Consider the following 18,006-nt stretch of genomic DNA (forward strand, 5'->3'; position numbering starts at 1 on the left):
GCAGATGTTCAGAATGAGCTGGAGGGGTTAGCGACACGTGTGCAGTCTATTGCTCCCAACACGTTGGGGAAACCAGAAATGTCATAGAAATGTGTTTTCAAGGCTTGCAAGTACACCCTGCTTTAAGGGAAAAATAGGCATTTGGCTGTTCACCTTAAAAATGCATTGAGCATAACTGGCAATGCACAAGGAAAAGCGAACTGGGAAATGCCAGCAACAATTGCGACTGTTTAAAACATGCTTTCAAAAGTTCTAACAAATTGATGCAATTGTAAGTGTCTCAATTGCCTGCAGCTTTCATACATCTCATTGTAAAGTTTGAGAACCCTCATTTGCACTACCTCCGCCCCCTTTTTGCGACTTTATGCAGGAATGCCCATAATTACATATTCATCTTCGCTTGAACCGCAAACAGAAACTACTGTCGCAAAGCATTCCCTAAAAAGTCGCTAACAGCATTGCGCTTGTTTAGTACATTTCACCCAAGACGTCCGACTCGTTTGCAGCTGGTTCGTGACTATTGCGACAGACGCAACACTTTAGTGCACCTACCTCAAAGTTTCTGTCTCTGGTTGGATCTCCTTGTTTGCAGTGTTGAACTTTAACCACTGGTCCACACTGCTGGAAACAGAAGTGTCTTTTAAAAAGACTACCTCAAGCACAATGAGACTAGCAGATCAAATTGGTCCTGTGCTTTTTTGTTGATTTTAATGCGATTTATGACTAATATTTGACCGAAACAAGACTTCATTTGTGACCTGAAGTTGCTCTGAGTCCCTCTGTTGGCAAAGTCCATTTGAACAGTCATGCCTGTTTACTTATGTCTTTGAGGCATGATAAATTAAAAGGGACTGCTGATAAGCCAGCATTTACTTTTTCAATATATAAACTTGAAACGCTAAGCACTGTAAGAACCTTTGTACTGATACAGCCTTGGTACTTTAAACACACTAAATTATAGTGTCTTTGAGTCTGAACTAAAGAAGAGTGCTGTCATTAATCTTGCTTACTGTTTTTGAAACCATCATACTCATAAACTTTTGTTTTTCTTAACTCATCTTTCAGTAACTGGCATGGCTTATTTCTGTTTCATAACTCTCATTCTTTTTTACCTCACTTAACCTCGCTGTCTTTGTATGTATTTTGTATGTTGCAGTACTTGAGGTAACACTAGAAAAGTTTAACTTCAACATGCAAATCAGCTTAAGTATTGTTTTGAACAAGTAGTAAAAAATATTTATTAACTTGTATATGGAGTGTTTTACCATTTCTTTGGCACATTTGAATATGAAGGAGTAGATACAGAGTTTTTCCATTTTTGCTACGTTATAGATAGAGTGCACCAACAAAGCCTTTCTAAGGACTGTCCAAAGCTGGTTCATACATGTGGTAATTGAATATGTTAATGCTTGCTAAAATTAATGCCATTAATTATTAATCACTGCTTACCTCAGCACAGCATAAGAAGGACTGCAAATATCATATGGAAAACCATAATGAATAATAAGTCCTTAAAAATCCTGATATTTTAAATATACTAGATTTAAACATTATCATTGTTTATGTTAACTTGTTGCTTTTTGTTTTACAGTTATTATCTTATGGTACAATATTCATGTTTTGTTAATATTGCTATTAAATATAGAAATCTTTATCCACATTGTCAGAAGTTGCTATAAGATTTTACAGATACGAGGGGGTAAATAACACTGATGTGCTGTATGTTTGTAAGATGAATAGAAATGTAACCTGATGAAGGAGGGCAATTTAAACAGAGTGGGTGGTTTGTTTTTATTTTATTTATACCAGGCACAACTAAATATTTTGGGTATGACTAGACCAGAGGCGTTGAGAGATGAAAAACAGTTCTGCACATTTGCTTGTACTGTATACAGTTATCCAGAAAGTTAACTGTGTACCTATATCCAAATTGAATACAAACAGGCAAAACAAAAAGTTGGGCATACTTTTGGCACACACACAGGTGATATTTGTAAACATACCCCGTAATGTTGACTGTCTGATATAGGTTCAGCATATAATTCAATGTGGACTTCAGAAAAAAAAAGTGTAAAAAAGTATAAAATATAAAAAATATATATATATAAAAAACTAAATTTATAACAATAATAACACTGAAACAAAGAACATATACAGTAATTGATAAAATAATGTCATTTAATACAGCAAGACTTGGTTGCCCAGTGGGTTTGTGTATTGCCTTTCACCCCAAGGTATGGTTTATAATCCTCAGGTCACAAGTTACATATGCCTAATGAGTAACATTTAAAAAAAATGATTGGTCAGAAATAGGTTAGAGAGGTTTTCGACCTAACAATGCACAACATAGTGCACATGTGATACAGTAAGCGGCTGGTTGTAGTTGATATTGTTTTCTATGATGAAGCACTTATTTAGATATCATAAACATGTTGTTATAACAAACTTTTCCAGAAACCTTCTAAAGGGTTAAACAGAACAACATACATAATTGGGAAAGAATGAACAGGTGTGTGAGACAAACAGGTGTTAAGGTGGATGTTTGAACTTGTCCTGCTTGAGTAGACTTCACTGAAGTCTAACAGGTGGCTAGCCAGTTGGTGGGTCATGTGACATTTATCCAGAGAGCATCAAGGGGGGGTGGGTACTTTGATAGGGAAATTGCTGTAATGCATGTCTCATTAATGTTTCCTACGGTTCTGCCGAAATCTACAACAGTTTTAATTATGGGCTGACTGAAGCATGTTTCCTGGTGTGTCTCCCAATGATTTCTAGCTGTAATAGTGGAACTGTTGCCATGGGCAGACAGGAATAGATTCACAGCCATTTTAATAGGAACACAACGTTCTGGAAAGTCTTGGCCAAGAAGCATATGCACATTTTTTCCTGCTGTTTGTTTTTTTGAAAGTCAGTGAACTACTGTAATATGCATGTATTATTGCTTCTACAAAATGCAATAGTGCATGAGAAATGTATTTTTAAAATGAAATCCATATGAGAAAATAGCAGCGGGACATGAGCTCTGCCAACATTTCTTTGCAATTCAACTCCCCTAAGGTGAAAAATACAGTGCACCTGTGAAGGAAAATGCACTTAAACAATTACTTGAAACTGTAGTCATATTTAAATACCACTTTACCCAAAGAAAAGGCCTTTTATATGATTTTTCCTTTTTTTTTTATCATCCCTTACCTTTTTTTAAAGCAACCAGCAGTAACCTTCCCAGTATTCCATTTTTGGCACTGTGATACAAAGCTTACAGAGTGAACTGTTCTGATAACCAACCACCGTTTGCAATAAAGAAAATATCAGTTTTCAGAATCTTTAAAGTTTTCATAAATATGCTGGCATTTATAGCAAACAAACTTAGTTTTTTTCTTTTCACATGAAACACATACAAACATTTGATTATCTGGTTGTTCTGATTTTATTTTACTGGATTTGGCTTTCAGAAAATAATTCTTTAGAAACAATAATCCAATGTGGTTTAAAAACAAACTAATCTATGTTTTATATGTACTGTAAAAAAAATCATTACAGCTGTTGCATGATTTAATAAATTACCCCGTTGGGATGTAATCTAAACACTGTTGATACTTTCTAAACTATTATTTCCTTTTCTTCTTGAAGCTAAACAGGGTTGCTGGAGGACGGCATGCTTCTTTACCAAAACCTTGTCAAACACTGCATATAGCAAAAACCAAAAGTTTTTAAAAGCTAAATTCCTTTGAACTAGTAAAATCTACCAATAGAAAACAGTTTTGCCAAGAAAAACATAATTTTCCTTTTAGAACGTTTAAATCGAGATGTGTTTAGCCAACTTTGTTCCAAGAGGCCCACACAGGGTATGAACTTGATTTTCGAAAACAGCAGGAACCTTAGAGACCCACAGAGGGAACTTTCCCAACCTTCTGCTGCAAAAAAAAGCAATGAAATGATGAGGTTTTTATTTAAGTCAATTTTCTTGACAAAAAAACAGATCCCCCCCTCCCAAAAAAAGGAATTGTCTGCCATTTTAGAGAAGTCTATATAAATTATTTGGCAAACCACAACCTCTCAAGACATTAGCTTATGCTTTTTTTCCTTCTTTTTCTTAAGACATTTCACTAAGTATGGAGATTATGGTATTTTACTCAAAAAGAGATGTGACTCATGTTTCCAATCTACCAGTTTTTTTTACATTAATTGTTGTTAGTTACTATCACATTTCCTTGACCCATTGTCCCATTCTTAACATGAGTGTATTTACATTTTATCTGTCGCAGTAAGTTCTTGCAATTAGAAAAAAAAAAGAAAACTGATATTTTTGTGATGCCTCAGTGAAGATGGTTTACATCATGATTACTCTGTGATTGTGGTATTTATGGGAAAAGACTGTCAACCTATGAAAAAAAAAAAAAAAAACATTAACACAAAGCCTTGTGACACACAGATATATGCTCAGGAATGACTTGCGTAGATCATTAGGTCTCATGATGTATTTATCATCTGATAATGTTGAAAATGTTTTTGCTTTAATGTAGACAGCACGCAGATCTTCGAAAAAATCACTCGATTTATAGTAAAGCTTTTTCTGTGTTTGATTTTTCTGCCCTTTGTTTTTACTGCACCAGCATCATTGAATGATTTGTTAAATCTCAATCAGCAGCTCCATGAAATGAAGGCCCATCTGTGAATTGTTCTTGTTTTAAATAGTGTAGGCAATTCTGTGTTTACACAAGTTTTAAGCAAGTCGTCACCTGCATGAATGTTGCAATAAGTGTTCAACATCCAGTTTTACAAGTTATCTTGGGATCATCACCTAACTTTGGGTTTGCTTCGAAAATGTTAGCATTGGTGAATTCTGAAATCAATTTCCAGTGTTTCTGGTTTGGTAGTTACAATATGAATTAATCCCAGACAGGATTTAAAAAAAAAAAAAAAGAAAAAGAAACAACATTGTGCTGAAGTTTTTGTATTTTGTTTCTCCAGGAGATATGTCTTCTCCCTCAATGAAGAAGCCAGAGAAGCCATTGTTTAGCCCCACATCCCCCCAGGATTCCTCTTCAAGACTGAGCACTTTCCCTCAGCACCATCACCCGGGAATCACTGGAGTCGGACACAGTGGTAGGCATTGGCCAAAAATACAACAGTGGTGATCAATGTGGGATTCAGGCTTCCAGTACATATATTGATTATCTTGGCTTGCAGCACTGACATTGTTTTGAGATCAGCAGATCTGCTATAATTGTTAAATTGAATGAAACCCCCCACCCCCACCCCCCTCCCCCAGCTGCATCATCCGCTAACCTTACCAAAGACACAATATTGATTTTGTGTAAATTGTACTGTATAATAAATGTACCACTGTTACCCAGCAGGTTACAGTATATATACAATATAGTCACCCATTACATTCCCTCAGAGAAGCCATGCAGTAGAGTCTGTGGACTGGTGTTAACCTTTAACAGTGGTATGAAAACAGCTTTACTTAAATTCTGTATACAGGTCTAGGAAAGATTACTCAAAACTGAAGGCCAGTAAAGTAAGATTTACATATTCCCATTTTAATATTACCCATTATTTATTCTTTATTCTTTATTCTGTTACAGTAGTACTTAAATGTGCAAGATGTTTAGTGATCAACAGCAGCACACTTTCTTTTTTTAATTCCTTCTAGTTATCTCAACAAGAAGCCCACCTCCGCCATCACCGTTGCAGTTTTCAGCACCTTCTATTCTCCCTCCTGCCCCGACCACCTACTTCTCTCACCCCACAATAAGATACCCACCACACCTGAACCCTCAGGATACCCTGAAAAATTATGTACCATCTTACGACCCGTCCAACCCACAAACCAGCCAGGTAAGGAACAGGGACGAACTTCTAATTTGGGCGCAGACATCACATTGTGATATTGAGATGAAGTACCTGAAATCCCTTATAAAAGTTTCCCAGTATTTTTGCATGGTAATTTTGCAGTTTTCAAATGCTTTTCCCATGGTTATAGTATGCATTTTACTATAGTTTATGATGTTTCGCCAAACTGTTCTGAGCTTTAAAATGCTTACCTATGCTCGACCATGCTTTTAAGTTGCTTTATTACACTTTACTATGTTTTTACTATGGTAAACTTTTATAAGGGATATGTCTGCTATTAATGTGTAAAATGTCAGTATGTGAGGAAATCAACATAAGTCATTAGGATTTAAGGCATAGCTCAAACTGTAATTGTCTGGCTGTCTCCAAGTAACCCTCATCCAGCTGTAAAGGGTATTTGAATAGAACACGCATCTCTAGATGCCTTCAGGATCATGAAGAATGCTGCATTTGATTGCTTATAAGGGCCTGCTTTAAATTACTTTGCAATGTCCTAGATTTAAGTAGCAAGGCCATATGCTAAGTAAGGCATTTCTCTACTTTGGCAAGGGCTTGATGATTCCGTGGCCTAATCTAATGTTGGGTCAATAAAGCCTTCTGCTGTCAAAGCTGTGTCTGATTGGTACGGATAGAGCTCCTATTCTTAACTTGGTTTGGTCCCCTAACTTTCATTAGCACTTTCATATAGTAGCTGAAAGAAACTGCAGTCTCAGCAAGGAAACATATCAATGCTGTACAAAAGCATAGTAATGATAACCAGGCTAATTCATGATCAGAAAGCTTCATGTAAAACCACCCTGGATTATTTTAGAAGTGTTGCATTTAGTTAATTAAAGAAAACATTTCAATGTATTTATCTTGCCTGTTGAATAATGTAAACCCTTTAATATTCAGTACATGGCCCATTTCAGTGTTTTTAAGGTCCATAATAGGTTGTTTTTTTTCCCAGTGGTTTTCATAAACCACAAGATTGAACAACATATATTTTACAGATTGAGGACAACTAGTAAAATGAGTGTATTGCACAGTATTATTTCAGTACATCGTGCACGTTAGAGAGGGTTCACAGTTCTCTGTAGGGTTAACACATACAGTGTAATAAAAATTCATTTGTTGGTATTTTTTTTTCTTTCTAATTTTGTATAGTTATTTTCGAGGTGATTCCCATACTAGCATGTTTTAGTTTTCTATGTTGACATATTTGGCTTTTTCTGGGGTTCCAAGGAGAGAGAGAAGTGAGTGTTCCTTTTTAGAAAAAGCTGTGGGAAAGAGAGTATTGTTGTGGTATCAAAACCAGTGATTCAGAAGGCAGGGTTACCACAAAGCACAAAGAAAGCACCATGTAATCATTATGTAGGTTATTGTTAGATATAAATTATAGTCTAGCTGTTAAAAATTGGAAACTGTATGTGGTGCAAGTTGAGGAAAAATGTTTTAAATTAGAAACATTGGCTTTCTCTGGAGCAACATGATATTTTGTTTAAAATACAGCCGAATTGAAGTGGAAGTCTTTGCAGTTGGAACTGACTTTAACACAAATACAAATCTAAAGATCTGAGCTAAACGTTATTAGAATTGATTAACTGTTTGTTTCCTTTTGTTGCAGTCTCAGCAATATTTTTTTTTTAATTTGCGCCCTGTTTATGTAATTCAAGTGTACAATAGTAATGGCTTTTAATCAAATAAAGCTAATTACATGAATTCACTGAGCAAATTCTTACTTAGTTTACAACAGTACATTACCCATGTTTCAAAGAAGTTATTGCAGTTATTGAAGTTATTGCTTTATTGTGGACAATTTCATCATTCCAGTGGGATCAAGGGCAACTTTGGACATGCCTTTTCTTGTAACCTGCCTGAAACATAATGACATCATTGATAAAAAAAAAGAACACAATATATGCAGTTTAATCTTGTGTAAGATTATAGAATGAATTAAAGAAAAGTGAGTTCTTATAAGGCAAGCCTGCTCGAAAAAAAACTAGGTCTCCTAGTACTCCTAAAACATCACTTACAGGATTGTTTAAAAAAGAATGTTCTGAAACAACAGCACCAAATAGTATATTAGTTTTACAGATACAGCTGGGTCTGCCCCTTCTGTGGTGCAGGAACACCATCAGTAGAATGATGCTTCCTTCGGTGTGGACTTGGACCAATGCAATCATGGACCAAAGAAGAGTGAATGATAGATTTTCTGAAATAGCCAGCCAGTAGTGCTTATCAGAACCATACTGAGTGATCAAAGTAAGAACTAGAAGGCAATGCCACCTGCAGCCGATGAAATCGTTTGTAAGGTTTGTTCAGAAGAGTAGAGGCAGCCGTTGAAACAAAAGGCAGATCAGTCCTATATTAAAAACATACTTTCCATTTAATAAAGTACAACATTTATATCCCAATTTATATGGTTTCTTTTATAATTTAAAAAAGACATCCACCAAAAAACAGGGATGGTCATCAAGTGAAATTTTAAGTTTGATGAATTTAGTGTTGTAAAACCTTAAATAAACCCTGACTGTTTCTTGGAAATAAACCAAGCTGTTTTGTAGAAAAACAGCTATAGTTTGAACAGAAAAACAGCTTCTGCTAATTGAAGTTTTGCGGTAGGAATGGGAGCGAGAAAATGAAGAAAGTGAGGAAAACAACTATTGTAAGCCCAGTTTTAGTAGCGTGTCATTAACTAACTAAATTTGGCACATTATGTCAATTTTATCCACAAATTAAATGTGCTGTACTGTTTGCTACATAGTACAACAGCTGTACTTCTCTATAATTTATGATATGTAATTTTGAGGTTTTTTTTAATTGTTACCAAAAAAGGCTATAAAGGAACAGTATGTAACCCAACAGCCAACAAGTGCATTACCTATCCAAAACCAATGGGAGAAATTAGAAAACAAATCATAAAGAAAACCAAGACACGTGCAATTGATGTCAACAATACTTGTAATGGTGTCGATCCAAGCCCTTCTCCTCATTGTTTGGTTAAATGTCCATTTCTTTATTTTCCGTGCTTATTTGAAGACTTAAAAATATCGACTCATTTGTAAATGATCTGCAGATAATGAACGTCAGGATGTAGGAACTTGTATGTTATTGTTATAGACATATATATTTTTTCATATTGTTTTGATTAAGCATGAAAAGGGTTCATTTTTTTCTATTTTCCATGGTTCCATTTCCACGTCCTATATTATGTTCTCTTTCTTACTCAAATGTAAAAGCTATTTAGAAAAAAAAATCAACAGAATGAAATTATGTCCTTTAAAATGAGCTCAATGCAGCAGTTACAGTACTTTATGATTTAATTCATTTATACTGGGAAAGACTTGGCAAGTAACATGTCTTGGTCTTGTGGACAGATGCCAAAATGTTTTTATGCTTGCTTTAACACAGATTATATTACAGACTAATTAAACATTCTATTCACATTAGGGAATCCAGTGGATACAATTCTTGTTAAAGACCTCTTTGAGATTTGAACCCTGAAAATGTATGGCTAACATTGCTTAAAGTATCGATGTCAGCGAATGTTCTCTTTTTCTTTAACTTCTCTTCTATTGTCACTTCTAATTTGGCTACCAGGTGGCATTTGGTCTATACACTTTAACAGATGTGCACACTGTTAAAGACATTCTAAAAAATATCATTTTAGTAACTGCCTTGTTTGGTATATATTCTAATACACTCCAAGTAGAACAACTGTTCAATTAAACCAACTTTACACTGTTATAGAAAATGACATTGCCTTTGCAATTTATCTGATGTGCACTGGTTTATGTGATCGAAATTAAGGAATTGTATTTGTAATTGTATGAAGCTTTTGTTTTAACCCTTTACTGCCCAGGTTATGTTTCCATACCTACTTAGTGCATATTACAAATATATTGGACACTGGGCAGCAAAGGGTTAAAGCCTCATTATTTTTTTCATTTATTTTTTAAATAATACCACTGAGGTAATATAAATTCTGTCCCCCGAATAAATGTAAATCAAACATCTGTTTGCAAAACATTTTAAAACAGCTTGGTCTTTCTTATTGATTTAAAGGACGGCAATATTTAAATCTGCTTAGATCAACTGAATTCACCCCTTAGCAGTTTTATATGCACTGAACAGTAATATTTTGCTGTTTTATTTTACTTATATATTTTTGAAATGCATGGTGTTAATGGTTGCTTGTTTTTTTTTTCCTCAACACCTTTGTGTTTTCTGTTTTTACAGCCTAGCAGTGGTCAAGTTGTGGGGAAAGTGCCAGGCCATTTCACCCAGGTGTTGGCACCGTCTCCACACCATGGCTCAGTGCGACCCGTCACCTTGTCCATGCCAGACACTAAACCCATCACTACATCGACAGAAGGTGAGGCAGCTTCACCCACCACAGCCAGTAAGTACTACTGCCTGACCACCAGGAACTCAGCTGTTCCTTATATAGAGTACTAGAGGTCCTGTTCTTCATTCGCTTTCAGCCTTACAAAACAAAAAGGCCATAGACATTTTATGGAAGTGGAAATCTCTTCTTTTTGCACAGAAAAGATGCATTAGTCAAACCTCACTATCATTTTGAACTATTTTTTTTCCCTATCATTTACTCTTAAAAGCATGTCCTGTCACTCATAAGGATCATCAAACCAATTCCAGGGAACTTTAATCAAATATGTCTGCTACTCTGTTTTTTTAAACAAAGGACCGTTTTTTATTTAGAATAGTTGAAGAGACTCCACTATATCCATGACCAAAAAGTGTTACTGCTTGATATGACCACCATTCACTGTTGAGACACTGTATTAAAACAGCAGCGTTTTGACAGGGACTCACAACACAGGGCAGATGGTATCCTTTGATTTGGTTTGGAATTTTTTTTTTGTATTTTTCTCTTTCTGCTGAGGGTGTTAAACCTTTGATCACTTTTACTTTCTGTCCAAGATTGAACATCTTTATAAAACATTTCATTTAATGTATGTAAGTCAGACACATCACCTTAGAAAACGTAGTTCATGCAGGTGTTATAAAGCAAAACAGGAGTCTTTGCCTTGGGATATTTATTCCAAACACGTTTAATACTGCATATGACACCATCGTCATAAATTAAAATGCATCAAGATTAAATTTGTCCCAACATGTACAAAAATCTCATAGATATGTAATTTGCATTCAGTTTACAAAGCAATAAAAACAGGGATTTGTTAGTGATTGGCTTATTTGAACAATACATGACACATTCAAAGTCATTTTCTGAGAACTTCTCAAATCCTTTATACAAAGTCTGCCCACATTTTATGAATGATTACGTATGCATTTTGAAGTTCAGCACTGCTTTAAGAAGCCCTTTTGTAAAAGTAACTTTTAAAGGTTATACATTAGATCCACTGAAGGATTCCTACTGCAATTCTTAGCCCAGTTTCTCCCTGTTTACAACATGCTTTCTATGATATCTTTATTCTAAATATAGTCCCGGACGTTTATGTCTTCAAGAAAAATAATAATTTGGCTTGATTTTTAAACTTGTTTGCAAATGTAAAGCTCCTAGAAATTAGGCAATGTTTTATAGTGTATATTTTAGATGTGTTTTCTAAACTGACTACTTGTTTTATGCTGTACTAGCCTACACAGCCCCAGGCACACCCACTTCAAACAGGTTCGTGGGACTGAGCTCAAGGGACCCAGCCTTCTTACACCAGCAACAGGTGAGCATGCAGCTCTTTCCTTTCATATGTATTATCCCAACAGTGTGCAACTTCACTCTAAACTACAGTTTAAGTTACATGCAAAGGAACAGCTCTTCCCCATTATTACTGGTACCTGCATACCTTTAGTTTCAGTGACAGCTGTGGTCACAAAGCCTTATGTTTAATGAATACCTCTGCAAGTCTTCCATCCCAAGGGATCTTAGCTTTTTATTAACCAATGCATCTTCAGTAAATTAGCCTTCACTAAGGTCTAATAGTTTGACCAGAGTGCATAATTTTAGATGACGTTACAAGCACTCTTAACAATACTTAAAGATAAGCAAGCAGTGATTTAACAACCTTTGCTGGGTTTTCTGAGGCACTCACCTGCTGGGTTAACCATTCCTCCTAATCTGCAACATATGATGCCGCCACAGTTTTGACACATCCACCTGATCTGCCAGTGGCACCAGAGAATCTGTTTTTATGAGTAGACAAGTCTTTATGCATTTGAACGATCTCAGCTGTAGCTTTTGAGATAAAACTGATTATATGCATGTTTTTTTAGGCTGGGTGATTATTTAGCAACAAGTGCAATGGCAAAGGCACACTTTCTGAATGTAATACAATCTTTTAAACAATCTACAGGATACATCCGCATGAAACACATTAGTTGCATTAAACATTAGTTGCAGGTAGGAGAAGGTTCTTTCTACTTTTATACCATACATGTTTTATTTCTTTTAAGGAACATTGCTTTTTTCCTTTGCACTTGCTGCTAAATAGTATTTTAAGTGAAAATTGATCAAGCTAAAATGCAGTATAGAGCTCTTCACTTGGGATTCAATAGCATGCCTTGTATACAGAGGTGATTACAGTATATTATATCTAGTGTTATTTCATGTCTTTAACGGTGTAGTTAACTGTGAGCTGGTCGCAAGGACCTTTTTAAAAACTTTTTTATTAACGATGTGTTTGCCTTTAGAAAATTGCATTCCAAATACAATTATGTGAGGTCAGAGAAAAGTAGAAAACAGAAGATCATATGTTATGCTACTCCTAATATTTTAGAAGCTATAACAACAACTATTATATAAAATGGAGATCAAAGGATATTACACACTTAATTTATCTGAATCTGTTTTGAACAAGTGCCAGCAAAGAAACCTTAACTTTTTGGTTTTCCAGTTTGTCTTGTTGTTTTGCATAAGCATAAGCATTAGTTTTGAATATCTCAAGTTTCTCATATGGAACTTGGTAATGTGTTGTATAGCCCCGGGTTGTGTAGTGTAAAAGGGCCACAAAGCGTGCAGTGTTGTGCAAAATAAACAAAAAGTCATGTTTATAAATAATGACGGCTGATGAAGTCGCAGTTTTTTGTTTTTTTTTCAGTGAGTACTAATTGATTACATCTGCACATGGCTGTGTAAATACAAAATAATAATTGGTGTTTTTTCAGTCCCATCCTACCACAATATAATTATAAGCGCTGTTTATTTATTGTACTACATGAAGTAAGTAGAGTATGGTAAAATGTGTAGAAATACTGATTCTTAGATGTTTCAGTTGCATGTGGATATTTTATATTGGTATGTCTGTAGATTTTAAATTCTAAAAAGAAAGACCCCACTGAAGACAACAGAACTGTGGTAGATGCTATAGAGCAGGTTTGCAAGATTTATGATGGTGGTATCAAGATATGATGATGTTAATAGCACTAAAAAAGACTCCAGTAACTTTTGAATGTATTTGTTTATGAAATGTATAATATGTTTAATGCCTTTATCAATAATAATATTATTATTGATGGTGCAATAAGAACTTAGCACACATAATCCCTACATAATCAGAAATCATATATATATATATATATAGGTGATGACCTCAGGTGCTAATTTGTAATATTTCATTTTCACCAGTCAATTGATAACGAACTTCTTTCTCCCCATCTGAAGAAGGCTAATTAATACTTTAAATTAGCTATTATATCTTGTAAATCCCTTTGTGTCAAGTTTAATTGCTGAAAAAATCAGTTTTGAATGTCACCAGCTTGTGTTTTAAAAATATCAAGCTTGCCAAGAAATTGTAAAAGGAAAGCTTGTTTGTGAAGTGCTTAGCTATAAAATATACTTTCACCACAAAGTAGGCTCAAACTGTACTGGATATATCAAATTAAATGGTACTTATCTATCCTTTACCGACAATATAACATAAGCATAGACAGGCGTCTTTCTTTGTATACGTATGTCTTACATGTAGAGAATGGCTCATCTAACTGTGATGAAACATAGTTATAAGTTAGCACTGTTTGCCACAACAGTCAGGATGTCGGACAGATCTTGGGTGTAAATCATGATCGTGATCTGTTTTTTCATGATAATGACACGTCTTATTTCAGAAGTACAGTCATGGTTTCAAACATGTAGTCTCTTAGGATATTTATTATACATTTGTACATACAGGAGGTTTCAGAATGCCAAATTAAAAATAATAGCACTGTCTGTGCCAAATACATTACACATTAAACACAATCAGACAGTTCTGACCTTTATTTGCCTAAATTGGAGTAAATCTGCAGATTTACTCCAACCTTTTGTGTTCCTCTAAAAAAAAAACTTTCAATTTCTTTTTTATTTATATCTCTATATAAATATGATTGATTTAGTGTGCTTTGTTTTTTATAAAAGCTTATGAGAAAGGAAATTCCCCAAGGGAGAGGTGCTTACTTAAAAAAAAACAAAAAAAAAAAAACAGAAGACTGGATGAAAAAGCAGGACATTTACTAAATGTAAAAAGACCATTAATCATTTTTATATTAGTCAAGAGTTTCTTGGAATTAGAAAGCATGATTTGCCCAATGGGGAGGTTACTTAAACATTGTTTGTATGCTTTTATATAGAGTGACTGGGAGGAATAAATAATGTCACCAATACGTTCTTTCCTTTATTGTTACAGTGTTCTTAAGATTTATTTCCCCAGGTTATGAGATGTATTGACATGTTCATTCTTACACTGGTGCTGAGTGCCTTTTGTTCATTAAGGGGGATAAAGTATGGTGTGTATGAATTACGGTTTGGTTGAAAGCTTTAGATGCAAAAAAGAAACTTTTTATTATTAAGTACAGCTTGGTAAAGTATAAGCTTAACACAGACAAAAAAATGTAAAACGGCCACACTATGGCCCAAATTAAGACCTTCTTTGACTCTTCCTGTTTATATGACTCCTCATTGATCTAACCTAAGAGTTTTTAATAGTCTACAGAGTTCAGTAAGACCTGAACATCTATGCCAATTCATATCACTAAGATTAAACCAGATAAAATTAAGTTTTAAAGGATGGTAAAACTAAGTGTGCCTGTACCATTTAATACAAATAATGCAAAATGTATTCATCTGCAATCTGAAGTGTAAAGTGAGGAATGGTTAAAGTAACTTCTTAAAGAGCTTTAATACTAAACAAGAAGGCGTGATTCAATCCTGAATTGAAACTCCGGATCAACTATACTGTGGAGCGATGCACATAGTAGCTAGCACAAGCTCTGCAGAACATACACAGGAAACGGAATAGAGTTGTTAACATGAGCTGTGAGCTGTGACATATGCTGGTACAGTATGTAGACTTATTTTAGCCTCTTCATATCATTATAACTAAAATAAAATACGGGGTACACATTTCTTTGGTTTAATAAACTTCATATACAGTCTATCCTCAAATTAATGGCGCCCTTGAATAAACACTGCACTCAGTTACCAGATTTGTAATGGATGCCACCCTCGAATAAACACTGGACTCAACAATAAACAAGTAAACATGACACAGATTTTACCATATTGGATTAATGTTATTCAAAAGAAAAACGGTAAAAGTTTACAAACTCACCAAGTCAAACACAACTTCTTCTGTATCATTGTCTTCCTCTTCACTTTCCTCGTCTCAGTGGATAGTTAGATTCTCTTAGTTTGCGTCACCTTCAGGAGTACCGGTATTAATGTGAAGAAGCAATTCCCGTGCACATTCTGCTGCTTCTCCTCGCTTTGTGCAATGGATGATATCTGGATCGAATATTTCCTTCCAATAAATGCCATCATGAAAAAAGGTCGCCGCCCTTGAAAACTGTACTTACAATAAACGCTGCCCTTGGTTCATGCTACAAGCTACATGTCTTTTAGGCAATTTAAAATAAATGCTGCAGGGTTAATTTGAGTATATATATATATATATATATATATATATATATATATATATACATATACAGTATGCCCCAGAAATATCTCTGGTGTATAAAAAATATGTAACTTTATTGTAGTGGAAAAGAAAGGCATGGAAGAAATTAAGGAAAAAGTTACAGTTGTGAATATGAGAGGGTTTAGCAGATGTCCAAAGTTCTCAAAAACAAGACTGATTATAATAAAGCTGGACTTTGTATAGGCAGTGGAGTTTGGATAGTAAAAAAACACTAGGCAGCATGTTCCAGTGAAGGCATCTGCTAAGCTTTCTAAACCAAGTCAACTGAGACTTGGAAGTACAGTACTATAATGAAAGCTCATCAGCTGTCTTTGTGGTATGTTTATCTTCCAGCCTTGGTAATCCTTCTTTTTAGAAAGCAGATACATGCCAGTCTTTGAAATGATTAAATATTATTTGCTTTTATGTTAACGAGTGATTGATAATCTGCTTACTGCATACATTTGTAGTATCCAATCTTTGATTAAAATGTCTGGCATAGAAAGAATGGGTGTACCATACTACCTCAAAATATGGCTCCAAACAGAATGAAGCAGATGGCAAATTCATTAAAAACATAGAGCAAATTGCCATTTTGTCTCATCTGTTACAAGTGGTACTTTCAATCTTTTTTTTTAAGAGAAACAGGCTTTTGTGTGAAGAAAGTCTTGGCTTGGTAAGAGTGTATCTGTGGTTTTACAATATGAACATGGCAACATGTGTGAGCTGGCATTGGGCTGTAGACTGAGTAACTGCAGAACCTTTTGAAACTTCTGGCAGCAAATAACACAACAGTATGAACTCTGCACACTCCATTTACTGCGGTCTGTGTATTTGGGCGTGAGGCTGTGTAATGATGCTTGCCACTAAATCCCATAAAGGGGCACACATTACAAACTGGTGCTCTTTGCATCTCTTATAGAGGAAATGGATAGACTGATATTAATTCCAAAGAGTTGATCTATATACATGAAATATAAAAAGCCCTAATTTTTTTTTTTTTATAAATCCAAAGAGCGGCTTTCTAGTATGAAAACTTTTTTGTAATTTTTACTAAATTAACCAAATAGTAAGGATATTTTAAAGCCCTTAAATTAGACTTTGGCGTTTACTTTACCCAATTTTCTTTTGCCAGTTACTCTTAAAACATAAAAAGCTTTGAAAATACCACTACTTGTCTTCTGCTTTACAATAATAACTATAATAAAATAAAAAAAAAACTACATTTAAAAAAAAGTGCATTGTGTAAAATTGTCCCATAGATGTAAGTGGATATCCGGTTATCTGGAGCTGAAGCATTGCATTATGTTTCTGTGGAGAGTTCCATCTTTTAGTTGAAGGCTAAGGATGTGCTTTGTATAGTAGTCTAATTTGCTTTCTGTACAAAAGTACTGAATAGTCATTGTTTTAATTACCGTACTACCCTTTTGAAAAACTTTAAAACCCATGAGGGGATCTGGATAGTTGATAGACTGAAAGGAACATAAATAGACGCTTGACAGTCCAGTCAGGAAGTAGGCTCTCAGCACGGGCTGTTCTTATTGTGTCTCATGTCGTAACCGGCAGCTTGATGTGAATGCAAATCACATGACTACCACAAAGGTATGTAAATGGACAAGAGGTCACCATTCACATGTTCTAGCTGCTGAGGAGATGCAATTAGAGGAAGTTTCAGTCAAAACATTGACAGTATACAAATGTTGGAATGCACTGGCTTTTTCCTGTAATGCACCCCCCCCCCCACACTATTCCTTATCCAAACAAAATAAACCTAGGACACAGTATTTATTTAATTAAATATCTTTCTAACTTTTGAGAACTAGTAAACACATTTAATATTTTTTTACGAGGACCCTTTTGTTCAGTTTGACATACATAGCATACATTAGAAGTATTATTATTATTATTATTTATTTCTTATCTGACGCCCTTATCCAGGGCGACTTACAATTGTAACAAGATATCACATTATTTTTACATACAATTACCCATTTATACAGTTGGGTTTTTACTGGAGCAATCTAGGTAAAGTACCTTGCTCAAGGGTACAACAGCAGTGTCCCCCACTTGGGATTGAACCCACGACCCTCCGGTCAAGAGTCCAGAGCCCTAACCACTACTCCACACTGCTGCCCCGATTTAATATGACCAATTTATGCAATAGTAATACTGTAAGGTGATAGTTAATAGTATCTGAGAAACCAGAGTTAATTTGAATAGTCACTAAGGTTATATGTATTCACTGTACCACATGAAA

At 34.9% G+C, this 18,006-nt stretch overlaps 1 protein-coding gene across 13 annotated transcripts in view; it reads left to right on the forward strand.

The window, feature by feature from the left end:
• Positions 1-18,006, forward strand: part of LOC117420856 (nuclear factor 1 B-type) — a 154,212-nt gene that overhangs the window by 120,296 nt on the left and 15,910 nt on the right. For 5 of the 13 annotated variants that reach the window (XM_059030084.1, XM_059030062.1, XM_059030098.1 and 2 more), the window contains 4 exons: positions 4,972-5,106; positions 5,660-5,844; positions 10,081-10,243; positions 11,461-11,543. In XM_059030084.1, the coding sequence (XP_058886067.1) occupies positions 4,972-5,106; positions 5,660-5,844; positions 10,081-10,243; positions 11,461-11,543 (566 nt within the window). The remainder of the gene's footprint in view (positions 1-4,971; positions 5,107-5,659; positions 5,845-10,080; positions 10,244-11,460; positions 11,544-18,006) is intronic. The other 8 variants (XM_059030068.1, XM_034034558.3, XM_034034552.3 and 5 more) reach the window with 3 other exon arrangements.

This window comes from Acipenser ruthenus, chromosome 1 (genome assembly GCF_902713425.1).
Source record: "Acipenser ruthenus chromosome 1, fAciRut3.2 maternal haplotype, whole genome shotgun sequence".
NCBI lineage: Eukaryota > Metazoa > Chordata > Actinopteri > Acipenseriformes > Acipenseridae > Acipenser > Acipenser ruthenus.